Genomic DNA, 27926 nt, shown 5'->3' with positions numbered 1-27926 from the left:
TCTGTGTCAGGTTTTGTGCAAGGTGTTGGGAATACAGGAATGATTAGGACTGTTATCCTGCCCTCCCTCGGAGAACTGGCAGTCTAGAGGACCATAAGCAAATAATTTCACACGACGTAATGTGAGTATGGGGCAGCATAGGACTATAGAGGAGAAACATCCAAACCGTGTGTAATAATCGAGGTGCAACCATGTGGAAAGACCTGAGGAGGTGACACCTAAGCAGAATCTTAGAGCATGAGTAGTAGTTAGCCAAATGAGGAGGGTGAGAATTTCCAGAAGAAATAGCATGAGCAAAGGCACAGAGGTGAGAAACGGCAGGTAGGTGCCTGCACAGGAAACGACAGGCAAGCTTAGGAGTTTGAGGCAGAGAATGGCAAGAGATGCATGACAATGGGAAAATATCCCTCAAACAAATAATATTTTCTCTCAAATACCTTCTATTTTAAATATTATGTCCCTGATGCTCTAAGCTCTCAAGTTGTCAGACGCTTCTCTACTGCGTAACAGGCCGGGAGAATTGCTAGTTGTTTCCTCTGCATGCTCCCTACCCCTGCCTTGATATCCCCATAATCTATCTGTCCCTAAGACTCCTATTCTCTTTCTATTCCCACAGTCACCATCTGTTTCCAGCGCCCCTTGGTGGGTCCCTTTAATTTCTATGAGATGTTGATAGTTGGGGCAAATGCGACTAGATGTGTTTTTCAGCTCATCTTTTTACAAAGAGGGTTATATGTCCCTTTGCCTCTCCTTTCTTCTATGTCTCAGACAGGCTAATAATTCCTTCATTTTAGCCTTTAGGTCACACCTAGTTGTGTGTATATAATACTAGCAGGCACATGCACACACACACACACGCGTGTACGCACAAAGCCAGATGAAATTCATTAATGCTTTCTCGTGACTACTTTCCCACTTCCCTCCTGAGCTTTTCTCTGCTTTACCTGTCCAGACTCCTCGGGGTGTATTTCTTCTGCAAGTGAGAAATTCATGTCAGTGGATGGAGACAAAAGGAGCTGCACACAGGCTACAGAATTCGACTCTCTGCTGGTTCCTCTGTGTGCCCTGATTCCTACTGTGTTTCAGAAAGCAACCACCATCTTTGACCTGAGTCAGATTAAATCCTTTGAGCTTTCTGAGGAAAAGGTGCTACATTGGTAAACAGCATTATAGTAATTCTTTCCTCCCTGGCCAACCTGGAAGGCTTCCTCATAGTTTACTTTCCAGGCCTTACTCTTGCAAAGTGGAGTCCTTTGTTAGGGTTAAAATTTCCCATAAACCCACTTGATAATTTGTTTTTGTTTGCCCTCTTTGAAATGCTACACAAAGCAATCCCTGTAAAGGGCAACGCTGTCCCGAAGGCTGAGAAAGGTCCCTGAGACAGCGGCTCAAAGTTGCTCTTTTCAGGCAGAGCCAGCTGAGTAATCTTATCTCAGGTGGCTGCCTTTCAAGGTGCCCAATTCAGGTGCTTTCCCTCTGGGAGCAGCGTTCGCCCCAGGGGATCACGTGCTTTCGAGTGAGGGGCAAAACTTTGAGACATCCCAGGGCCCAGGACGATATGGTCTGTTCAGAAGAATCTTGGGGAACAGAACGGGCCCCACAGACCGTGCCCTTCACAGCCCCACCCCAGCGCCAGTGGAGATCAGCACTTGGCGTCAGGACAGAGACCAGATTAAGAGAGGAGGTTAGGAGGAAGCAGGGAACCCGGGAAAGGAGGCGAGATTGCGAAGGCACCTGCGCGGCTCTGAGTCAAAGGCGGTCAGTCACTTTGGCTCAGGCTGCTCTGCTCGTGCACAGCCCAGCCCTTTCCCGGGGCCAGGGCAGGGGATTGCTACATGCCAGCTTACCTGGGGAAAAACCAGAGCCTCACTTCGGGCCCTTCCGGTAATTGACACGACAGGGCGCCCTGAAGGGGGAGGGGAGAGCTCCCTCCATAAATGGTCCCACCCCTGGGCAAGGTGGCTCACTCAGGCAGGTAGCAACGGGGGAGTGTGCACCTGCCACCAGTCGAGCTCAGCCAGACTGCGAGACGAGTCGGAGCGAGCTGAGGGAGTGAGTCAACCATGGACAAGTTCAAGTGCCCGAGCTTCTTCAAGTGCGGAGGGAAGGAGGTAGGGGTCTGGAAACCGTGGGAGGTGTGGGGGGCCTGGGAAGGGAACACTTCAGGGGAGGCCGGCTCAGGTTTTGCCTTCGGCGGCCGTTCCTTGTTCTCCATATTTTTCTTCTGTTGCCTTCAAGTGTGCCTGAGATGTCCCCATAGGATAGAGGGAAAAGAGAACAGCTCTTACTGGGGCAGCCAGAAGACTTAGGATGGATCACCTCAACCTCCGCCTTGGGTGTGCCCACAAAATCCTGGTCTTTGTCCCTCTCCAGACCGTGTCCATATGCTGGAGGGAAATGAGAAAATGCATTGTCCTTATCTGACCTGAGGAACCCTCCATACCCCAGAGCAGCTAACAGGTTGGGAAAGAACCCCTTCCCTCTGAGGTGGAGAGAGAGCTACTCCACCTGGTGGGACAGGAGAATTTGTCTCTGAATATTATTCTGTGGCTTCCAGCCGGGGATAGGGAGAGAAGTTAAACTGGCCTTAATTCCAAACATCCCAAACTATCAGCCTATAGGAAAAGGAGTCTATAAACTCTTTTTGTTTGTTTGTTTTAGTAGAAGCTATATATTGGAGCCTTCTTCTCAAAGATCTCCTGCAATCTCAAGAGTGTTGATTTTACCTAATTCATCTTTAAGACTTTTGTATTTTTGAAGTCTTATTTGTGCACCTTCATTTGTCCTTCATGTTGGGTACCACATGTAATCTTTCTAGCAAAATTTGGATGATCTCACCCAAAGAAGTAGTAAATATTCCCACCTGAAGAGGTTTTTGGTTTTGTTTTGGTTTGGTTTTTTTTTTTTTTTTTTTCATTTCAAGGGGTAAATGTTGTAAAGTAAAAGCGGCCATTAGCAGAAATCCCCTCAACCTTTGGAAAGTGTTTCCCTTGGCTAAGGCTTTCAGGGTTCATTCTCCCCCCACCTCTCTCTCTCTCTCTCTCTCTCTCTCTCTCTCTCATGTGTGTGTGTGTGTGTGTGTGAAATTATGCTTCTGTGGATTTTTAATAGTAGAAAGACAAACTCGTGATATTTTCTCTTCTCCAGAAAGTGACGGCTTCATCTGAGAATTTCCATGTTGGTGAAACTGATGAGAATCAGGACCGTGGTAACTGGTCCAAAAAATCGGATTATCTTCTATCTATGGTTGGATATGCAGTGGGATTAGGGAATGTGTGGAGATTCCCCTATTTGACCTACAACAATGGCGGAGGTATTCCCCCCACCCCCCGCCCCAGCTCAACTTCTTTCCCTTCCAGTTTAAATGGTGTGCTGTATGGCCTCTGAAGCTATTTTAAGAACTGAGGAAAGGTATATGACAGTTTGGGTTAGTGGGGGGATGGGAAACAAGCATACCGCACCCATCATTAGACTGAGTTGCTAGCTCAAGTTAGGAAGCTGGCTTTGCAAAATCCTCAGGTATAAACTTGATAAAAGTTGTACATTTAGCACTTCTGAGTCTCTGGTTTAAGATCCAATGTAATCTTCCACTATGACTTGCTCTTCTTCATTTATACACGTTCATGTGATAATCTGTTCAGACTCAAGTTGTGTTTGGCTTAATTTATGGCTGAATCTAAGCAAGAGGCTGGGGATTCTCTTTCTAATATGAAGCTGAAATACATTGGTTGCTTAAGTAGCGTAAGGCATTACATTTTGGAAATACAAGTGTGGAAGGAGATGATTAAGAATTAAAGGTTTAGTATTTTAAGCTGCAATATCAAATTGGATTGACCATGTAGAGGATCCTTCTAGAATGCAACAGACTTTAGTTCAAGACTAGGTGTTTAATTTCTGCAAAATGATACTGTTTATACCTCAGAGATCATTAAGGAAGACTCAATTAGAACAAGGAGAAAAAAAAATAACTGAGGTGACACGCAAAGGGAAACAAAATGAATTGCACAATTCTCTAGTAGTGTCGAAACAACTTTTCACTTACACCATATTTTATTTACTTGTAATTACAGGTTCTATTAGAAGTGTAGAGGTGACATGCCCTTAGATTTCATAATTGGGAACCAGTGAAACTGTGCCACTATAATTATTTTTCTTGGTATAATAGGATTTTGTGTGGTGATGTTTCAATCTTATAGTCCTTGTTAATTGGTTGCATTAGAACATTCATACTGGCCTGTGGAGACTTAAGAGAGAAGCTCTGTTTATCAAACACTTTAAGTGTTGGTGGCAATAAATTCTCCTCTCTGGAGCCTACATTGTTTAGTCATGGGTTGGGTCTAAGTTTGAACTGGAAAATGAGTTAGGAATCAACAATCCTTTGAGTGTTTAAGTCCTAAGGTCTAGTGTAACGAAGAGCATTCAGACTTCTTTCCAGCCTCTAGTGCTCAGTTTCAGAAAAACCACAGGTTCAGAAATTCCCTGTGTCTTACCATCGTACATCAGTCCAGTGGTGGCCATAAACTTCCAGGAACTATATTAAACTAGGTTTAATAGAGATTTTGAAACGTAGCTCCCCCCAAAATGCTATTATTTATTGTATGCTATTATCTCTCTCACCTTTTCCTCTAAAAATTAATATATCACATCAGTTCTCAGTTTTTAGATTGTATCATTTGGGTAATGCATGATCTAGGCTCTTTTGATTGCTTCTTTCTCTCCTGTCCAAGTGTAGGAGAGGAACATGAAACTCAGATTTGCCAAGTGTTAATAGATCAGATTTTTAAATATGGTTAGGTTTGGAAAACTATGGCTAAAATCTGGAATCATTTTTATCTATAGATTCTTTTTACCAGTTTATAAAAGAGAAGTATCATACAACCAAAGGGTCTAAGACGGCAGTATCAACAATTTGGGACCAGGATATTATATTAGCAATTTACCAATTATGGTTGTTAATAAAAACAATAATATACTGGGTAAAAAACTATATATGTCACTCAGGAAAATAATCTTTTTTTTGGAAAAAAAAAAAAAAAACAAACCAACTATTTATAATGGGCTATTAAGATTTACCTTACTGTTGTATTGAGACAGGGATAGTCTCTATTACTTTTCTTCATATTTATCACTGGTAAGACTAAAACTTCTATTAGTCATAGTAGTGATGGTATGTACATTGCAACATCTATGAAAACATATTGTCCCTATGTTCTAGTGACTAGTGACTTGTACATAACAAGTATTTTATTGTCTTATTATTTTTAATGGAATGTATTTTGAGGGTTGGGAAAAATGTTATTCCCAGGTATGACGTTACAATATCATAGTATGAAAAATACATGAGGGAAACAGTGCCACATGGGTCAATGAAATGTACGTAATCCCAAAGCCCATTTTTTAATCTACTGATCCCGTTTTCTTATTAAACTTTGTTAAGACTTCTAGAGTACTTAATAAATTTAATATTCTGTCCCTGCTTCTACCTATAATCTGGCCAAAGTTCGAATGAGCAATTTGTTATGTCCCAGAAGTGGGTGGAAAAAAATCAAAAAGGGATCTGGACAATCTAAATGTATGAGCATTAGTCCTTCCTTTTAAAATAAAGAGCTGACTTTTTTTGAGAGAGAAAGAGCACTCTCACATGTGTGAGTGCTGGTGCGGGGGAGGGGCAGAGGGACGGAGAGAACCTCGAGCAGACTCCATGCAGAGGGTGGAGCCCGACACTGATCCCACAGCCCTGAGATCACGACCTGAGCTGAAATTAAGAGTCGGACACTTAACTGAGCCACCCAGGCGCTCCAGAAAGTTAACTTTGAGTGTGCCTCAAAACTTCAGAATCTCTTAACAAAACCAAGAACATTCTTATTAACACTGAAGAAAGACCCTTATGACTATTTGCAGAATAATCCACTTAGCTGCAGTAACTTCCACTCTGAACCACATGTAGCATTTGCACCCGAAGTCTTAAAAAAATAGACTATTTGGAAAGGAGAAAGGAGGGAAACTAACTTTGAACAGATACTGTGTGCCTGCCATTTTGCCAAGTGTTTTCACAGAGGCTCTATAATTGAACGCTTACCACAGACTGATGAGCTGGTATGGCTCTCCCCATTTATGAGGAACCCAAGGTCCCGAGAGGTTAGGTAAATTGGCCCAGGTTACATAACTAGTAAATGGTGGAGTCAGGATATAAACCTAGGTGTATCCGGCTCCAGAGCCTGTGATCATTCACCTCCTCTGGATTGCTTTTTTATAGGCTATCGTTTTTAATAACCACAGCAACCTCTTTAGGTCATACTAGAATCCCATTTCACAGATGAGGAAACCAAGGTTTAGAGAATCAACTACTTTCTCACAGAAACTGGTAAATCTGGGGCCTAAACCTTGTACTCTGACTCCACTCTATCGGAATGCTTTCAAAATGTTATGCTGGTTATCAACGTGCCATCAACGTTTGGGGACGTAATAGTGCTTTGCTTCTCTTTTGCATTTTCTAGGTGCCTTCTTGATACCTTATGCGATCATGCTGGCACTGGCTGGTTTACCTCTGTTCTTTCTGGAGTGTTCACTGGGACAGTTTGCTAGCTTAGGTCCAGTTTCAGTTTGGAGGCTTCTCCCATTGTTTCAAGGTTAGTGTTCACATGTTTTTCTTACTGTGCCTACTGGTCTCTTGGGGTCTATAGCTGTCCGCACTAGGGGGAGGGAAAATGTTTCATATTTGGACATGCTAAAGGCAAAGAAGCAGATGTTGTTTTGCTGAATATTTGCCAGAGAATTGAAAGACCAAATGGTAATTTGTATTTCTGTTTCTCTCGGGCTGAAGATACAGAAGGGGTTAGGGAGGATACTGGAGGGGGTCGTTATTGTCCTATATTCACCTTTTACAATCCCGTGGCACATAGTTATAGTCCTGTTATGCGTTAACTTTGTGGCTCTGGCTTTTTTCTCCTTCATGTGCAGTCTTTTGTCTTCTTGCCTTTGCGTATCTTTTACAACGCCTCATTTAGAAAAGTTGAAGGGCAGGTCACTATGTTTTCTGGGACACCCCCTAATAGAATAGGACACTGGCGAAGTTTTTCAGAGTGCCTTGATTGTTATTAAACATCAAACAGCCTTCCTGTCTGAAGATTACATATCATTTTGGTGTGTGCTAGTGGTTGCAAACTATTTGTAAAAGCTTCAATACAACATCAAATATAAATTTAGAGTGAGGCGAATAGAACATTGTGAGGGAATATGAAGGAAGCCACCTCAAGAGCGAGTCTTGAGCGTATGGGTTATATTCAGTATGCTAAACCGCATCTTGAAATGATGGAGTTCAAGAAATTTTGGAAGTTTAAATTCGGATTGTTACTGGATTATTGACTTTTCTTTACATGCGCTGCTAGAAATCCTGTACATTAACTCCGAGCCTTTATCTTCTACTTGCCAAAATATTGGTTTATAGATGAAGATGTAAGTAGTGGTCAGTGGGTCAATAGGATATGAGCTTTGTTTGTTTGTTTTTAAGAACAGGACCCACTCTGACAAGAACTTTCAGACATAATAGGAGAGTGATGGCCATGGGCGATTCTTTACGTGAACTTGATGGATCCACACAGGTCTTCTGCCCTTGGTCTTAGTACCATTTTCTAATTAACTAAAAAAATGGTTTCAGAAGGTCAATCATCAAAATAATTTTAAATTTTGGAAGAAAGCTATTTAGACAGTAGTCCTTCCTCCCCACTCCCCTGCCCCCCACCCCCCAAAAAAGAAAAGACAATGTTTGAACCTGCCTTCTCATTTTCAAATAGATTTTGTGGAAATTGAGATGCAGCTTTTTTTATGAATTAGCAAAAGAAATTGCACTTGTTTGTTTTTGATTTTAATTGTTCTCTTTTCCAGGTGTGGGAATTACAATGGTCCTGATATCCATTTTCGTGACAATCTATTATAATGTCATAATTGCCTATAGTCTTTACTACATGTTTGCTTCTTTTCAAAGTGAACTACCATGGAAAAATTGCTCATATTGGGCAGATGAGAACTGTAGCAGATCGCCTATAGGTAAACTTCATTTATTTACCTAAAAATATTGTGAACGAAGCATCATTCTTTTATTTTTTTCTAATAAGCTTAAAGGGTTACATGATTTTCTAACCAATTTAGGGGCAATTTAAAGTGAGCCACGGGTGGGGCGCCTGGCTGGCTCAGTCTATAGAGCATGTGACTCTTGATCTCGGGGTTGTGAGTTCGAGACCCACGTTGATTACTTAAAAATCAAATCTTAAAGTGAGCGCAGGGTTATTGATGAAAGCAGGATAACTTTGGCTAACTTTGAAAACTGATTAATGCAGTTATGTTAATTTCTGAGGGCCGCCAGTAAAGCCAAGCCCTCCTTAGGAGTAGGCAGGAGAGAAGGAAGAAAGTGGGAAAGTGGTAGAGACAAGCACTATCCATGAGTGTTTCAGGAGCCAGTGAGTATCATCCACATAATAAGTTGCTGATCTTTGGAATCAAGTAGTATTGATATTATAGACTATTACCACTGGGATTGTCTATGTATATTAGAGAATAAAGTAATAAGGCTTTAATGCTTCTTAGGAATTTAAAGGTGTCATTTATCTATATAGGTTAAATAAGTCCACATACTAACAATTCCTTAGAGCACTAAGTCCTGTCCAAAATGATTGTTACTTTATAGAAGTTATTATTATACATATAATCATAGTTTAAAAGGGCAGATATTTACTCACGCCCAGGTTGGCAGTAGAGAAGATTTAAGATGCTGAATGTGCATGGCTTATTCCATTTGCAAGATTTCTCCTCTGCCCTCACCAAGTAACAGTCTAAATGGTTTAATTATTTTACCATTAAAACTTTTTTCAGGAAGGGCGCCTGGATGGCTCAGTCTGTTGAGCAGCCGACTCTTGGTTTCGGCTCAGGTCATGATCTCAGGGTCCTGGGATCCAGCCCTGCATCAGACTCCACGTTCAGTGGGGAGTCTGCTTCTCTCTTTCTCCCCATCTGCGACTCCGCTCACATGCTCTCTCTCTCTAAAATGAGTAAATAAATCTTTAAAAAAAAAACACTTTTTTTTCCAGGAAAGTACTTGTCTAAAACTAAGTACGTGTCTCTGTGTGTATTCTTTTTTTATAATTTTTAGTTACTCACTGTAATATCAGTACACTTTCGGGGGAGAGCATCCGAGTGAATAAAAGCTTCGTAGACATCAGCCATTTAAACTGCACCAATGGAAGTGAAATTTATCAGCCAGGGCAGCTTCCCAGTGAACAATATTGGAAGTAAGTATGCTAGATGATCTACTTCTCTTCGTTTTTTTGGTTTTTTTTTATTATATTATGTTAATCACCATACATTACATCATTAGTTTTTGATGTAGTGTTCCATGATTCATTGTTTGCATATAACACCCAGTGCTCCATTCAGTACGTGCCCTCTTTAATACCCATCACCAGGCTAACCCATCCCCCCACCCCCTCCCCTCTAGAACCCTCAGTTTGTTCCTCAGAGTCCATAGTCTTTCATGGTTCGTAGATGATCTACTTCTTAAACAGATGTTATTTAAAAGTTTTTGTAAATAACAATAAAATATTAATCAGCTTGTTTCTTACCTCATATAGGTAGAAAAAAAAGGGGAATCAGAGCAAATTATACTTGATAGGACTCAAATGCTTATCTAGCCTGTGTGGGGAGTAGTAACCTGAAAGATCAGCTTCTAGTCAACAAATTGTCATTTGTAAATTGTTTATCAAATGAGAGCAATACTGTCAGTAATGATCTGTTCAGTGTTTATTATATATAAGTTAGGGCATTGCTCTGAAGAATAAATACTCAAATTTTAGACTATAATGAGCAAATTTGAATAATAAACTGTTGGGTGATGAGTAATATTGGGGGCAAAATTGCCATTTAAAGCTGTAATTCTTCATTATCCATTTTGCTTATAATTGTCATTATATGATAAAAATAGATATTCAGGGTTATATTTATTTGTATTAACTTTAATTGATCACTCTTTACTCTCCTGACTTATACCTACATTTTATCCTTACCAAACTGCCTTGATTATTGCTGTAATGAGCTCTTCCTCATCTACATGTTCATGCTCTGTGGGACCCTTTCAAAAACTGGGTCTTAAAATGTTCCCAAACACCAAGCTAAGAATTAAAATCCTAGATCCATGCATGTCCTTAATAGAAATCACTGATTTTTACAGAAAGCCTTTGAAAAAGTCATAAAAATTGGAATCATTTAGGTTTGATGCTAACTATAAGTATGATGAATAATTTAATTTTAGATGTTTCTTCATCTTTTTACCTTGAGAAAAATACTGTAACAAATAAAAGAAATAATCTGATAAGGTTCTTTTTTTTTTTTTTTTTTTTTTTTACATAAAAGATCTTTGAAATATTAGGGGGCAAATCATAGCTAAAGGAATTAGTAGATTTTTTATTCTGGGGTTTGGAACTTTGGATTGGCTACAGTTAACCCTAAAGTTCAGAGCCTAGCTTTTTACTGAACTATTTTTGCCCCTCTGTACAATAGTATCAATAAAAGGCTCACATGGGTGTGCCTGGGTGGCTCAGTCGGTTAAGCGTCTGCCTTCGGCTCAGGTCATGATCCTGGAGTCCCGGGATGGAGCCCCTCATCGGGCTCCCTGCTCAGCGGGGAGTCTGCTTCTCCCTCTGACCCTCCCCTCTCTCGTGCTCTCTCTCTCATTCTCTCTCTCTCAAATAAATAAATAAAATCTTTAAAAAAGTAAAAGGCTCCCATGACATTGATGTATTAGTAAGATAGAATACTCATGAAACATCTCCCTGGATGATAGATATTACAAAATTCAATGTATGAAGACAAGTGATTCTGTGTTCATAAAAAAGGCTTGTGTGTTTTCAGTAAAGTGGCACTCCAGCGGTCAAGTGGAATGGATGAGACTGGAGTAATTGTGTGGTATTTAGCACTTTGTCTTCTTCTGGCTTGGCTCATAGTTGGAGCGGCGCTATTTAAAGGAATCAAGTCTTCTGGCAAGGTAATTTGGAAAACACATTAGATGGTGATGTAGCTCTTTTCCAATTTCATTGCAGTTCAATGTCAAGCATAATCAAATGCATGTTTTTTTCTATAATGGGAACATTCGAATGTGTGAAAAGCTTTCTAAGTAGGCAGCCTAGCTGTAGGAAAATACATAAGATCCCTGCTATTGGTACAAATACAACAAAACAAGCAAAACTAGTACTAGGGTTGTGCAATTACAGCTGACCCTTGAACAACGTGGGGGTGAGGGGTGCCAAACCCCCCCTTGCACTTGTAAATCCAGCTATAACTTTTGACTCCCCCACAACTTAACTACTAACAGCCTGATGTTGACCAGAAACCTTACTGATAACCTGAAGTCAATTAACACCCATTTTAGTATGTTATATATATTATATACCTTATTCTTACAATAAAGTAAGCTAGAGGGGCGCCTGGGTGGCTGAGTTGGTTGGGCGTCTGCCTTTGGCTAGGGTCATGGTCCCAGGGTCCTGGGATGGAGCCCCACGTCAAGCTCCTTGCTTGGTTGGGAGCCTGCTTCTCTCTGCAGCTCTCCCCTGCTCATGCTCACTCTGTATCTCAAATAACTACTAACTAACTAACTAACTAAATAAATAAATAAAATCTTTAAAGTAACCTAAAGAAAAGAAAATGTTATGAAGAAAATCACTGGAGGACATCCATTTACAGTACTGTATTTATTGAAAGAAAAAATCCTCATCTAAGTGGATCCACACAGTTCAAACCCGTGTTGTTCAAAGGTCAGCTGTATCAGAAGTTGGGCCCTGCTAGCTAATATAGCATTCGGAGACTTGAGTGTATATTTTAAAATTGTGTGTCCTCTTACATAAGTAAGCATCTTGGATGGAATTATATATTGCAATGTTTGGTTTGGCAAGTCTAGATCCTCGTTATATACGGTTAGTGTAGGGATTCCTTTAATGGGAGAGAGAAAAAAAATCAAATATGCAGTTGTTCTCTTAAAGCTGGCCAGAATTGACTCAGAACCGTCTTTTTCAGTGAAGAGTCCTCTTCTGAAAAACATTATACTTTCCCCCTTTATTGTTTTGTTTTTTAAACTTTCCCGAGAGCATCATGGCAATTTCAGGGAACAACATGAAATTTTCTCCATGAACAGTTGTAATGGTACCCAGAAAAGTGAATATTTATGGTAACTACTAGACTGAAATCTCCTTAAAGATGGAAGACTGGGGTAACTGTGGATACTACCTTTGTATTCCTGGTATAATATCTAGCGCATTCAGTTCATGCTAAATTATGATGAGACATTCTGTTAGATCACAAAAATATTGTGAACCTCACAAAGTCAGTGGACACTTTCCAAAATAATGTTTCAGTTGCACATTTTTGAAACCCATGGTTTCTTTTTGACATTAATATTGAAATAATCCATTGAAGGCCATTTGCCTAGGCGATTAACTTTTATTGGTCTCTGGATGACTTTAAATTGTCTCCTTGGGCATATTATCAAACACAGGACATCTATGGATCAAAGAAATTGTCCACATTAATGAAAAGCCGGCCTCAAAGGCAATCTGCTCATCTGGAACCATGTGTTATCCAGGATACAAGTACACTGCTTTGTGTGCTATCAAACTCTCTTAATGGTATCTCTAAGGATAATAATACCAAGTGTTCGGTATTCACTTTAATCAGCTTTCAGGGGATTTGGACATCTACTAGGAGATTATTTTCCTTCTCCTTGGGGACTGAATATATACTAACTATTGCAAGTATACAAGCATTTCCCTTTCTACCTCAATGCAGTAATTTACCAAGAAGTGATATTCAGTCCCTTCAGACATTTACAGACATATTTAGGAAAGCACTCTACCTAGATTCCAAGTTACCCCCGCTGATGTACTGTGTATTTACAATGTGAACCTAGGAAATACTGCTTCATACATCAGAGTGTTTTGAAAATGGATCATCTGAGAGTGGGAAGAGAAAGAGAAAATTATGCCATTTTTGGTATTGGTATCACCAGGTTTATTAATAACTTATGAAATCTTTAATACTTTATTTTACTAATGTCAACCGGCTAATAACTTTGTGCATATACAGTTACATAACAGGACTTAAAAATTTAACTTATCCACCACTGGTTGTTTTTCTTGGTAGGTGGTATATTTTACAGCTCTTTTCCCCTATGTTGTCCTGTTCATCCTGCTAGTCCGAGGGGCGACTCTGGAGGGTGCATTGAAAGGCATTTCATACTATATTGGAGCACAGTCAAATTTTACAAAACTTAAGGAAGCTGAGGTAAGACTTCATTTGGATTTCAAATTATCTGAGGAGGTAAACCTTAAAAGCAAACACTGAAAATCTTTGGTTGCATATGAGTGTCATAATGTAGTGGCTTGCAAAAGAACATGGAGTTAAATTTATTAGTGTTTCTGTCCACTAGGAAGTCCAATGTAGCCATTTAACATGACACTAGTGCTTTCCTTTTGGAAGTGAGATAATCATTTTTAGTAGTAAGGCTTTAAAAGTCATATTATTCATATAACTGATTCTATTTGACCAAAAGGATTTGGGGCCTATTAATCTGAGAAAGAAACTTCCATGTTTGGATACCTACCTACAAGTTGATGAGTAGGACGGTGAGACTTCTTGGATAAACTCATAGATTTCAAGATTACAGGTGAAAGTCTAATGGTCTAATATACATTTTAATTGTCTTCAAAAGTTAATATCCCCAAGTTAAGATCAAAGTGTACCTAATGGATTATGAAGTTAAACCACAAATTTGAAATGAAGCATTCCATAAATGAAACTGTTATTTGTCAACATAAATGTGTGCCATGAATATGAATTGGGTAACCCTCTTTTAACTAGTCTTTCGCCAGATAATGGCTGTGTATATCATGGATACATAAAATCTTTTACACTTTTGACTGCAGAGAGCATACAGATTAAGTGTACTCTATATAGGATGCATCTATTCACACAGCCTAAGAATGGTTTCACTTTGTCAGTAATCACATCACATTCTTGGCACGCATTAAGCTTCTGGCCAGCTAAAACACCAAGTCTTATGTTGAAGTCAAGAAACACTATGTTACTATAATCTTCCTTAGTAGCAGTGCTATCCAAAATGGATATTCGTTTGTTTGCTATGGTATTCTTTGAGGAACTGATGCTAATTTCCAGCAGTTCGCTATTTTCTAAATACTTACAATCTGGATATTTACTTTTTTAAGATTTTATTTATTTAGAGAGAGAGCGCATGTATGGGGAGGGGCAGAAGGAGAAGGAGAGAGAGAATCTCAAGCAGACTCTACACTGAACATGGAGACTGGCACAGGCTCGATCTCATGACCCTGAGATCATGACCTGAGCCAAAATCAAGAGTCAGACGCTTAACCCACTGAGCCACCCAGGCACCCCACAGTCTGGGTATTTAATTATTTGTTGTAGAATTTTTCTGGTAAGCAAGTCAAATTTATCACTTTTTAGTCATGACAATCCTTCCTTTACCTTTTGTGAAAATTGAGACGTCAGTGTCTGGCCTTTGGCTTCCTGTACCCAAATAATTTTCACTCAGCAATTCACCCGCAACAGACTTAAATTATTTTAGAACTATGAACTTTTATTATTTTAGTCTTGGAGATTAATATAGTTTGATGTGTCCACAGGCCATTTGTTCATTTCTTCATTTATCTTGGGCCTCACATCTTTTAACCTTGTTTGTTAATATCTTTCCAACTCGAAGACCATTTTTGATGCTGAATAAGAAACAAATAAAATGGAAGTTGGGATTCATCATCTTCTTCCTGTTAGGTTGTTAAACAAGATAAAATATTAATTAATGCACTTTCAAAATGGTAAACTGTTATATAAATATGAGCACACAATTATTTCAGTTATTGCTGTTATATTATACTCTACTATTATGGATGCAACATTTTCCCTAAGAAGAGGACCCTCCATTTTCTTTAAACTTCTTTTTTTTTTTTTTTAAAGATTTTATTTATTTATTTGAGAGAGAGTGAGAGCTAGAGAGAGAGAGCACACACAGAAGGAGACGGAGAGGGAGAAGCAGACTCCCCGCGGAGCAGGGAGCCTGACGCGGGACTCGATCCCAGGACCCTGGGATCATGACCTGAGCCGAAAGCAGACGCTTAACCAGCTGAGCCACCCAGGCGCCCCCATTTTCTTTAAACTTCTTAACTTTGAGCACAGGTGAAAAGCCCCTTTGATATTCTTTAAGTGACTTTTCCAAGCCTCAGATCACCTGAGCTTTATAGTTCCTGAAAAAATTATATGATTATTTTATATTGGTCTGTTTCAATGTCTCTATTACCTTTAAAATATCAGACCTAAACCTAAAGCTCCCTTTGAAACATAAAATTTAATCCTCCCTCCTCTTCACCCCAATAAATACAGTACCCCCACTGGTACTGTATTACTGCTGGTAATGAGAATTTTTTCTTAGACCTTTTTTTATTTCTCACAATCCATATTCTGAGCATGGGATCATAAATATATATATTTTTCCTTTTCTTTGAATATCTGAACTTTGTTGCAACCTCTAGGAGAGCAGAGAGCCATACAAATTTATAGCTAGAAGGGTCTTCTGGTCTTCAATGATTATTTTACTAACTCCTTCATTTTACAGTGATGAAACTGAAACCCAGAAAGATTCACATTTAGTTAAATTTACACAGCCAGTTTGTGCATCTTGAATTAAGATTTTCTAATCCCTAAATTACTAATTTTGTATATAGCTATGAGATTGATAGATACGGAGATTAGAACTATGTTTGGAATTTTGCTTCACTTTATTTGCAACCTAGGTACACATCGTGGTCTGCAGTAGCATTTTGATAGAACCCAGACCTCTGCTACACCAATTTCCAGCTCCCCCTAACTCACATATGAATACAAAATGTATCAGGTAAAAGCAGCTGAGACATCAACATAAGCATGTTGTTCATCTCTTAATATGTACAGGTGCCTAAAAAATAAGAGCATTTTATTTGTAATGATTTTGTTATAAGTGAAATAACATCTATCTATCTATCCATCCACTCACTTTGCTTTCTACTGGCTGCAATTATAATGTAATAATAATCTAACATCAAGCTGTATTCTGAAGACCTAGTAAATTTTATTCCCCAATGACTTTTATATCTGTTGAAATTGGAAATAGATTACATACCTTTCAAAGGGGGAAATTATAATTTTTAATTTCCATAAAAGAAACCGAGTATCAATTTATGATTATTTTCCATAGTAACAATAATAGCTACCATTGAGCATCCTAATTGCTTTACATATGCTCTTATTCAATTCTCACATCATTCCTAGTACACTTATATCATCATCATCATCTTCATCATCTCCATTTTACAGATGAACGAACAGACTTAAAAATGTTAAATAAATTGAAGTCAAGGAGAGTAAGAGGTATTGGATATAAATTTCATTCTTTTTGACTCCAGAGCTAGAGCTCTTTGTCGCCATGTTATATTGCCTGCTTTTCACTGAGCAGTCCTGTTTTTCAATGGACTAAAAAAAAAAAAAAAAAACACTTTTGCCCAAATCTTTGCCAATCTATTTGAAATCTATACAATTAGGTTTTTTCTTTTGTAATGTTCTATCTACAGAAGTTCACTGTTAACATGGATTTGCTTAGTTTCTGAGATTATTGTCCTTTAGCAAAGATATAGGAGGGGTAAATTGTAAAAGGCAGACTAGTAAAAGGGTAGGATTAGATGGAATGAGTGGGAGGCTGCTTAAAGAGTTGAGGTCGGCTATGCGAGGCTCTAATCGAACAAACACAGGATGAGGGAACTGGTGATCTAAGGGATTATAAATATATCATTATTCTTCAAAAATTGCCTAGTACTGTCCTTGTTAAGAATGGATATGTATCTATTGTCCCCAAATTGATATGTAGAGTCAATAGAACTTTAATCAGATGGACAGCACAGTTTTCCTTAGTTGTTGAGAACGGATTGTAAAATTTACACGCAAGAGAAAAAGGCAAAAAACAAAACAAAACAAAACAACCTGTTTTTGAAGAAGGAACACTTGTCCTACCAGATATGAAACAATATTATAATACTATAGGAATTAAAATAATGTGGTGTTAGCGTAGATATAGACTTACAGACCAGTGGGACAGAATAGTCTCAGAAATAGGTTCATGAACATTTGGAACTTGATATGTGGCAGAGGTGGCCATGCAGATCAATGGGGAAAGGATGGACTATCTAATTGATATAACTGACATCCAAATGATTATCTTTAGATAACTGATACTCCATTTAGAAAAGAAAATGAATTGGACTTTCCACTTTAATATGTACTGTATCAATTTTTCAGGCTAATTGAAAACAATATGAACAAAGCTTTAAATCTTTTAGAAGAAAATGTAGGACAGTATCTATGATCTTTGGCTAAAGATTTCTTTTTAAGTCAGAGAAATCAAGGACAATACATAAAAGCAAAGATGGGCACCTTTAGTTACATTAAAACAACAATAAAATCTTTGGCTCAAAAGAATAAGCCACAAATTGGGAGGAAAAAATAACATATATAATAGACAAAGGATTAGAATCCAGCCTACATAAAGAATTTCTAGAGATCAAAGAAGACAAATAACCCAAACAAGAAATTGGCAAAAGACCTGAACAGGAATTTCACAGGGAAAAAAACCTGTGGAATATGAAGACATAAAAACATACTAAACCTTATAAATAATTAAGGTAATGAAAACTCTCATTTGACAGCCACCAGATTGGAGAATATTAAAAATTCTGACCAATACTGGCAAGAACGTGAAGGAATGGGAGCTCTTACACCTAGCTGGTGAGAGTCCAAAGCGGTAAAATAATATGGCACTATTTCATAAAAGAGAAGATGCATATACTCTTTGACATCACCGTTCCTCAACTCGGTATGAGGAGACATGCACAGGAATACTTATAGCTACAACATTTTTGATAGCAGAATATTGAACCACCTCAATGTCCCTCGACAGGATAGAGGATGATCTGTGGTATATACAGTGGGGCAATACAGCAGTGAAAAAAATGTTCCAAACTACATATATTTAACTAAACCATATGAATTTGTCTATATTTTTTCAGTTTTGACACAAAATTAAAATTTCATATGGTTCAAATTGATAACGGATAACTCTCATACAATACTGAATGAAAAAAGGCAAGGTGTATAGGTTTACATGCATTTAGAAAACTTTTCTATCAACTCAATAACATGAAAAGCTAAATACCATATTGCTTGGGTTTACATGTTTCTAGGGTAAAATCTAAAGAAAAATGAGGAAATGAGAAACCCAGAAGTCAGGATAGCAGTTACCACTGAAGGGTGAAGGGTGATCTAATCAGAAAGGGGCCCTGGGAGGTTTCCAAAGACTGGTAACATTTCATTTTTTAAGCTGAGCAGTGGGTTTGGTGTTCTGGTGTTTACTTCATTATTATTCATATTTATTCATTTGTATATATGAAATCTTTTGTAGAAGTAAAAAGTTTAAAGTGTATGGTTTTAAAGATGAAATTATCTTCTCTTATAGGTTTGGAAGGATGCTGCCACTCAAATATTTTACTCCCTTTCAGTGGCTTGGGGTGGCTTAGTTGCTCTATCATCTTACAATAAGTTCAATAACAACTGCTTCTTAGATGCTATTTTAGTTTGTCTGATAAACTGCTTCACTAGTGTGTTCGCTGGATTTGCTATTTTTTCTATATTGGGACACATGGCTCATATATCCGGAAAGGAAGTTGCTCAAGTCGTAAAATCAGGTATGTGATGCTATACATTAATAACTTCAATTAATTCAGTGTAGCTCATTTAAGAAACACTAATATATTTTATAGCAATTTACTTAAAGCACTCAAGCAACGTTTAGGGTGTTGCATTTTCTTTTTTTTTTTTTTTTTCAAAGATTTTATTTATTTATTTGACAGAGAGTGACATAGCAAGAGCAGGAACACAAGCAGGGGGAATGGGAGAGGGAGAAGCAGGCTCCCTGCTGAGCAGGGAGCCCGATGTGGGACTCGATCCCAGGACCCTGGGATCATGACCTGAGCCGAAGGCAGACGCTTAACGACTGAGCCACCCAGGCGCCCTAGGGTGTTGCATTTTCTTTCTCATTGCATCTTATATAATTTGATTACTTTAATAATTCTTAGACGGTCTGAGAAAACAGGACTATATTAGGGAATAATTGTTTAAGAAAATAATTTTCTGAATTTTGTCCAGTCCTTAATATGAACTGTTTACTGTACAAGTATCAGGCATCATGGATGCCTTTACATGTGTTATCTTCATTTAATTTATACACATATACATGTGTGTATTCATATATATATGACTGTATGAGAGTATATGTGTGTGTGTGTATTCTTCCATGTACAAGTGCAGCCTTGGGTCTGAATTTTTAAAACACATTAATATCATATAGATAGAAACCCAGGTAACTTTGAGTGTCCAGCTATGTCCAGCTTTAAAGGAATCTGATTAATGAACTTCCTAACTTTAAAGACATTAGCTAGGGATGCTTAATTATCTGGTTAAGATTCTTAGGAAAAGAATTCCAGGGTTCTTAGTAGTAGGAATCCCTCATTAAATTTTTATTTATGGCCAATATCATTTGATGGAGAGACCAATGCAGGAAAATAGAATGTTAGGACTAGAAGGGACTTTATAGATAATCTAGTGTCCAGCTCCTCATTTACAGAGAAGTGGACAGATGCACAGAAATGTTATGTCTTGCAGAAGATTAAATCATTGGGAAGTGACAGAGTCTAGGCTAGAAGCTAATTCTCCTGAATCCTAGGTCAGTCCTCTGGGAGTCTGGAGAAACTTAAAATACTTCAAACAACTAAATATCACATAATATAATTAAAAAAAAATTAAAAGCACCTCTAACGATAATATACATCAAATAGAAAATAAGATTCAGCTTCTAGTTTTGTTACATACAATTTTGCAAGTGTCCTTATACTAATTAAAATGGCTCTACAGCTAGTGACCCTGGGTGACCATCTGGAGAGACAGCTGAAGACTAAAAATGTAGGTCCATAAGCATAGCTCTCTTGATCGTGTAATTCTTCTAGAATTTCTAGGCTAAGATAACTTAATTTAGGTTTCTGGAGTTTAAGACAGTTGTTATTCTTCATGAATCTCTAAAAAATGAAATAGGTTAAACAAAATCGTTAAACAGTTAAGATTTCTTATGCGAGAAATGTACCATTTACAAAATTCATCTCACTAGCTTAGTTCACATCACATGCTCACATTATCACTTCATTGAACAACCAAGTCAAATATTCTTAAAAGTGGCAAGTGAAATAGTTGCCCGAGAATGTATATCATGGATTGAGTCGGCAAATCAAAATGAAATTTTTCTAGTACCTTATTTTGAAAATGTCCAAATGTGTGAACTTTTTGGCAACTAATTTAAATGAAATGTCATACATTTTTCTTAGGTTTTGATTTGGCATTCATTGCTTATCCAGAAGCGTTAGCCCAACTCCCAGGTGGCCCATTTTGGTCCATATTATTTTTCTTCATGCTTTTGACTTTGGGTCTCGACTCTCAGTTTGCATCCATTGGTAAGTAATACTCCCAGTGTTACGATATCCCTCTTATATCCTTTTCTTACCCTTGTTTTCCCCATTAGCTTTTACTCTTAGAATCTGAAAATTCTTTTTAACTTGATTTTAAATACAGAAAAGTACAAAGTACTCATGTAGTAGATACCCAAAAGGAACAGACATTAATATCTTATATTTGCTTCAGAAATGAAATTGAAGTCCCCTCTTTTTCTCTCCCATACGCAATTCACATTTCTTCCTTCCTAGAACTAACTGTCCCCATGGATTATGTGTTACTCAGTCCATGTCTGTATACGTTATATATGTATCCATAAATAACATATAAATGTTGTCACATAAACGTGAAGTTTCATAACATACATATCATTCTGACAGTTGTTTTTTTACATGTATTGTGAATCTGTGTTGATACATACTCATATAGATCGACTTAATTCACAATCTGTTGCCATAATCATGGGCAGTTGGATTATTTCCGATTCTGACAAATCACACACCCTACTGCAATGACTGTTCTTGCACGTGGCCCTAGGGTACACACCTAGACATTCTGAAACATTATTCATCAGATCACTCTTACATAACACACTTTAATAGTTGACTATGTACAGCATAAAGTCTGGCTTCCTTTAGTTGTCTTTCAAAGCCCTTGAAAATTTCAAACCTGTATCTTAATTCCTTCACCCCTACATCCTTCTGCTTTCAGCCAGTACTCTGTTTCATGAACACATTTATTTCTTAAACCTAGAAGGCCTTTCTGTCTCCATGCCGTTTATTCAAATATTCAACCTTATTTAAAAGTTCTCTTAGAATTCTTCCTTTCCCATAACCCTCTTTCAAACTACGTCAGCCCTCAGGGATCTGTTACCTTGTAGTTTCTAGCGATGAAAAACCTTGTAAAACAGACTAAAAACAACAAAGAAAGAGAGCTGCATTTGGTTTTTATCCAAACCAACAAGTGGTGACTGCCAAGAGAAAGGACGCTATGGATTTTTAAAAACAAGGGGTAGGCACTGGGTGTGATATGCAACTGATGTATCCCTGAACTCTACCTCTGAAACTAATAATACATTATATGTTATTTAATTGAATTTAAAGAAGATAAAATTTAAAAAGAAATAAAAAATAAAGCACTTCATGTAGGGAAAAATAAATAAATAAATAAAAGCAAGGAGTAGGACCCAGAGTATATTTTCAGCATATATTCGTAAATTTAATTAATAGAAGTTGAATTCTTTGATTAAAATTATTGGCAAATGAGTTGACATATGACATGCCATTTTTTTTTCCCCTTCTGAAGAAACAATTACAACAACGATTCAAGATTTATTTCCCAAAGTGATGAAGAAAATGAGGGTTCCTATAACTTTGGGTTGCTGCTTGGTTTTGTTTCTCCTTGGTCTCGTCTGTGTGACTCAGGTATTACTATAGTATTTTTTCATAGACAAATCATTAGTTGGAACGTGCTTTATAATCTAAAGGAGGAAAACAAAGGTTTAAGAGGATGTTTAGGGACAAGTCCAAGTCTGATTCAGCTCAAGGTTTTCTGAGTTTTAGCCCAGAGTTTTTCCCAGTATAGCACAATTTCGACAGTTAAGTATATTGTGAAGAGGGGTGGGGACCCAATATTGGACAATTTCTCCAATTACAATAAAGTTATAAACGTTCAACACATACTAGACTTTTGATAGCTACCACACAGCACACAGCCACTGCATGTCATTTTGATAATCAGCTACTCTAAATGCTTCTTTTTTCCCAGTGACTCAGTATAGGATGAAAGGTGCATCCTTTTTGAGATATTGAAGGCCACATTTGTGTTTACATTTGAAAATATTCCTTTTTCACATCTTAGTACAGGTGAAACCAAGGAGCACATGTTAAAATCAAATGAATAGATTTGATTTAAAGACTTCATCAATCCTAAAAATAATTAAAAATATACTTAGATGTAATTGGTATTTTTTTTTTGGTAGGCTGGAATTTACTGGGTTCATCTGATTGACCATTTCTGTGCTGGATGGGGCATTTTGATTGCAGCTATACTGGAAATAATAGGAATCATCTGGATTTATGGTAAATAGTAACTATAGAATTATCTACGCATTTTATTAAAATAACTTAGTGTGATTCTTTTTCATTATGTTTACTAAAATTGTAAAGTATAATAATACTGGAAAAAAGGTGTATACTTCATTGCTATAGAATAAGAAAATGTTTAGACAGAAAGATAATTTGGGGCCATCACTATTAATGGAGGAAAATGTGAGCAAGGACTGAATGTACTCTTTTTTTTTTTTCCATAAGGTGGGAACAGATTCATTGAAGATATAGAAATGATGATTGGAGCCAAAAGGTGGATATTCTGGCTATGGTGGAGAGCCTGCTGGTTTGTCATTACACCTCTTCTTCTGATTGTAAGTAATTAATATGCCATGAATTTGGTATATATTTGACCATTTCTAAGATAAACTTGAAGAATAATTCATATTGGAGACAATAAGGCAAACTAAGGTCATAAATTAATGACCTTCAACTTTTGCTTTATGACTGCAAGTTGCCTCAATTAAAATGCCTTCACAGTATTGTTTTTGAGGCTATAGTTTTAAACATTTACCATCTGAGAAAATGAACAGGCTCCTATAGACTTAAAGTACTTAAAAATTATCTACGTACTTAAAAAATTAGTACGTACTTAAAAATTGTCAATCGAATAAAAATAAATCATTCATCTGCTGGTTCCCTAAAAAATATGGTGAGTCATCTACAATGTTCCTGAACTCTCTGCTAAGACCCAGACATGGACTGTAAGGATTGTGATCTAAATATATTAATTGCTAAGAAACAACACTCAGATTTTAATGCATATTTTTTTCTTCATGGGAGGGATTTACTATCTGAAATTACTAAAAGAAACCACTGTCAACAGAGGCAATCGTTTATGTTAAATTCAACAATTGGTGCTATTTAGGAACTGAGGGAAAGCAAAAGATACCCTACTGGAGAGACCCGGCCTATAGACATGATATCGTTAAATAACAGTTCAGGGCAGTCAATGACAAAATAAACACTTAACAGGATGGAGAATTACTGCAATGGTGGAGGTGGGGCAGGGGCAAAGCTTCACAGAGGATGTGTTTTGGTTCTCATTGCCTCCAGGCTTCAAAGCTTTTCCTAGGAAAGGGCATTAAATAATTTGATCCAGAATTTGCTTCACATCTGAAGCATTGTGGTTGTTTTAAAGGGTGTTAAGTTTTACTTTTTTCACATATTATAAGGTCAGTTTCAAGTAGGGAGCAGTTTGGGACTGGATGTACTGAATTAAAATATTTTGGATGTTCCGTATTCTAGCTAAATGATTTAGACAGTGGTACTAAATATTGTTTTCCTCTTCTGACAATTCTCCACAATAAAATAAACCCTTTATCAATTAAGAAGCTCTCACCAGACTTTTTAGCCGGCTAGTTTTTATTGTTTACATAGCTTTGACAACTGGATTTAATTTAAAATGCAAAAGTATTATATATTAAATGATATACATTATCATCTGTTTTGTATAAAGTGATGTGAAGTCATGGATACTCCGTATCCCTCATCCATTCTCTTGTAGTTATGGAAAAAAATTATAATTGGGAAATACATTTAAATTACTGTAATTAAGTAGAATTCATCTATTAAATTGATTATTAATTAATCTATTAGATAAAATTAATCTATTAAACTTTACCTATTTGATATTCTTACATTCCATTTCCTCATTGATTTTAGTAAAACATAGACAGCTAAATAATTTAGAGAAACTACTAGGTGACTCTGGTTTTTGTTTTGTTTGCTTTACGGATTTCTAAATAATTAGTTTTCATGCTGCAACATGTCTAGTAGGTTTTTTAAAAAGTTTTTTTTTTTTTTTAACTTGGCTTTTAAGTGTTTTCCTTGTTAATATTCAGAGTTCACTGTTTCACCCAAACATATATTGAGCTTGTTTTTCTCTCAAAGAGAGGCTGGAAGTGAAGTGTGCTTTAGCAAATACATACCAGTAGCTTGTGAATGTGTCTGTGTTTTGGGTGTGGAGTAAGGGGTGCTCCGTGCAGTGAGAAATAATAGAAACAACTGCTAAGCAAGGAGCAAAGCATGTTCACTAAAGGGTACTTTACATTCTCCTTGAATGAACTGATATGCTGGCTAGCTTATAGCATAGAATAAAACCATACTATTATAAGTGAAACTTAAAAGTTCAGTCATGGAAATGTTCAGATATTGTTTTATTTTCGATCTGAAATATTTCATGATAAAGTAGTTTATTGAAAAACATCTTGGACCAGCATTTGTATCTCTTATAAATATATGGAGGTGCTCATTTTGGAAGAATCTATTCAAAGCCAAATACAAGTTATTTAGATTAGTTCATTTAGTATTATCTTCTGGCTAGTTACGGGATTATCTTAGTTGCTTGAATGTATCTTCATTTTAATTGCTTTTGATAAATTATTTCTAAGGATAGGGATCAAATTCCTAACAATTAGTGCAATTGAAATCGTCAGTGCAATAAAGTCTAACCTTTAGCATTGTCTCTTCATACTTTACTTTCACAGGCAATTTTGATCTGGTCACTCGTGAAATTTCATAGACCTAATTATGCCGAAATTCCATACCCTGACTGGGGAGTTGCTCTAGGCTGGTGTATGATTATTTTCTGCATTATTTGGATTCCAATTATGGCCGTCATAAAAATAATTCAAGCTGAAGGAAATATCTTTCAAGTAAGCACATTTATATTATTTATACTTTTTTAGAGAAAGCACTTATCAAAATGAAGATTACTCATATGGTGGTAATATGAGATTATGAACCTTTAGGCTACTTCTACACCTGATACAATCATCTGATTACTATGTGCATAGCATAGCTTTATACCATATATGTATTTGTGTGTCTCGTACTAGACTCTAAGCTCCTTTAGGGAGAGTCTTATGTTGCTTGCTGCTATATCCTCAGGCCCTATGAGCGTGCTGAGCACATAGAAGTAATATTTATACTTGTACTGAGTTTCCCTGAAGATGACACAAAGCAAAGGACCTTTTTGCTTTAGATCTATAATCTTTAAATACATTGTCTGGTTATAATACATGTCCTCATAGTGTGTTTAGACTGGAAAAAGCCTGGTAAATTATTTCAAACCCAATCTAGACCCTGAGTGATCCCTCTTGCATAGAGGTGTAGGCAGATGGAGTTGATTATGACATCTCACTAGGACAATGACTAAGACAAATCTCAGGAGTCAGATTTTAAATAATTTCCCAAGCCCACCCCAATCAATGGTTTGACCCTGGAGCTCCCTTTGTTCTGTTCTTGAAACCTCCCAAGTATACACTGGTTTAAATCCTCACCTAACCCTCCTTCTAAGGGCAGGATAGAAATGTCAGATAATTCAATGAAAATACATGGATTGATTCTGTTGTTCAAATGGGCTCATACACTTTCTTTTAAAATCATTTACATACTCAGTTATTTTGGTTTCATAGTTGGTGTAATTCTAGTAACAGTTAAATCTGAGTATCATTTTTTTAGTATACTGTATTAAGAATTTTGATGATCACTTTTTTTACTTTTCTATGGTTCTTATTTCATTTTGGTTAGCCAAGAAACTTAATAATATGGTTTGATATTTGCTTGTTTACAGATTTTAACACTTATGGTCTAAAACAAGCTTTTTTTTTTTCTTTTCAGCGCATTGTAAGCTGCTGCAGACCAGCTTCTAACTGGGGTCCATACCTGGAACGACATCGTGGGGAGAGATATAAAGATATGGTAGATCCTAAAAAAGAGACTGACTATGAAATACCTACTGTTAGTGGCAGCAGAAAACCAGAATGAGATCTAATTTTTAAAAATACGTGGCCATACAATGTGATTATTTTAGAACAGAGGAAAATTTTATTTTATGTTAACGGAGTAGAAAAATGTATATACTATGTTCATGATGGTATAAGTTTTTCCCATTTAAGCAGGAGTGTAATATAATGTGAATCTACTAATATTTAACAATGTGATTATATTTCTTTTTAGATTATCTATCTGTATAACACATACATAGCTGTCTCTATGTCACAGTAATACTTTTGTAAATATTACCATATTTTTCTAATATACCGAAGACTTTATTTTGAGCCAGTTATTTAGAAAATTGTTATATTTTCTATTATACAAGTTTAAAAATATTATTTGCCTATATTTTCTTAGTATATCATCTTTCTTTTCCATAAAGCTAGGGAAAATAAATCAGTATATTTAAAAGAAAGTGTTAAAATTGAAGGCCTCATTTAACTAGAAATGCTACACATACATGAAAAAATGGACTGTGTCTATGAGCACTGTAGTTTCATACTTTTAATCCAAATATATCTAAAATTTTCATGTATTTATGGGTCTCTTTTTCTATGTGAAATTAGTGGTTATGTTTACTTACAAATAGTGAAATAAGACAGAAAAATAAGGATTCTATGGCCAGTAAGTGATAAATCCAGAAAATGGAATCCAGAAGCTTCAAGTACTTCTCTCCCCATATAATGTCTTCCTAGGTTATACTTGGAAGAAAGTATCTCCCACCTAATTTCTACTGTGTTTCACAAAATTAAGAGTTGTTCATTATACTCTCTGAAATCTAGGTTTATTTTCAAATAGAACATGGGACAAAATGCTAATGAGGAAATGGCTTCAATCAAATCTAAGATCTTATGATTGTAATATATCATTAATAGATCAAGTAAAATGATTTTTGTCTTATTTGAGTAAGTTACTACTTACAGGTGATAACTTATTTATACACTTAAAGGAGATAAACTTGTCAAGAATGAGGGAAGGCAAATTAGAAAGTCCTATGTCCCAGTTTCCTTAAAAAAAAGATAATGAAAACATATCATTAATAGGCTTATACATTGATATTATTGACGACTGGTTTAAACATCACAGCCTAGGATAGTGAACATTGCCTAAATATGCAAGAAACTTCTCAGCTGTTCTTAAGGTCCTTAACCTGGGCTTCAGAGAACATGTGAAACCGACATTATACATAATATACATAATATCTTTCTATGTGAATGTGTACTTGCATTTTCTAGGGACAGAGTCTAGAGTTTTCATAAGAATACCAAAGGGATCTGTGACTCAAAAAAGCTTAAGAACCACATATACTACTACTTCTGGCTTTTTGTTCTCAGCAAGTGAGGAATAAAAGGAATCATTTTAAGCCTTAATTTCTGATACATTTTAGATTCC

At 36.8% G+C, this 27926-nt stretch overlaps 1 protein-coding gene across 1 annotated transcript; it reads left to right on the top strand.

The window, feature by feature from the left end:
* The first annotated feature begins 2063 nt into the window (after positions 1–2063).
* SLC6A14 (solute carrier family 6 member 14) lies at positions 2064–26525 on the top strand. Its single transcript, XM_032391417.1, has 14 exons — positions 2064–2111; positions 3148–3313; positions 6498–6629; positions 7885–8046; positions 9146–9284; positions 10900–11032; positions 13180–13320; positions 18605–18833; positions 20523–20648; positions 21952–22070; positions 22628–22727; positions 22959–23068; positions 25244–25411; positions 26379–26525. Exons 1-14 carry the CDS (start codon positions 2064–2066, stop codon positions 26523–26525), a joined length of 1920 nt encoding a protein of 639 aa, XP_032247308.1.
* Positions 26526–27926: the final 1401 nt, after the last annotated feature.

This window comes from Phoca vitulina, unplaced genomic scaffold, assembly GCF_004348235.1.
Source record: "Phoca vitulina isolate PV1807 unplaced genomic scaffold, GSC_HSeal_1.0 scaffold62, whole genome shotgun sequence".
NCBI classification, from domain to species: Eukaryota; Metazoa; Chordata; class Mammalia; order Carnivora; family Phocidae; genus Phoca; species Phoca vitulina.
The sequence above is the reverse complement of the archived record's forward strand: the minus strand, read 5'-3'. Positions and strand labels throughout refer to the sequence as shown.

What these genes read in the sequence shown, in the direction of transcription:
- SLC6A14 (XM_032391417.1), top strand. Translation starts at nt 2,064, where the DNA reads ATGGACAAGTTCAAGTGCCCGAGCTTCTTCAAGTGCGGAGGGAAGGAG. An exon ending in GAATCAAGTCTTCTGGCAAG is followed by an intron (nt 11,033 to 13,179) that starts GTAATTTGGAAA and finishes TTTTCTTGGTAG; the next exon opens with GTGGTATATTTTACAGCTCT. An exon ending in TTACACCTCTTCTTCTGATT is followed by an intron (nt 23,069 to 25,243) that starts GTAAGTAATTAA and finishes TTACTTTCACAG; the next exon opens with GCAATTTTGATCTGGTCACT.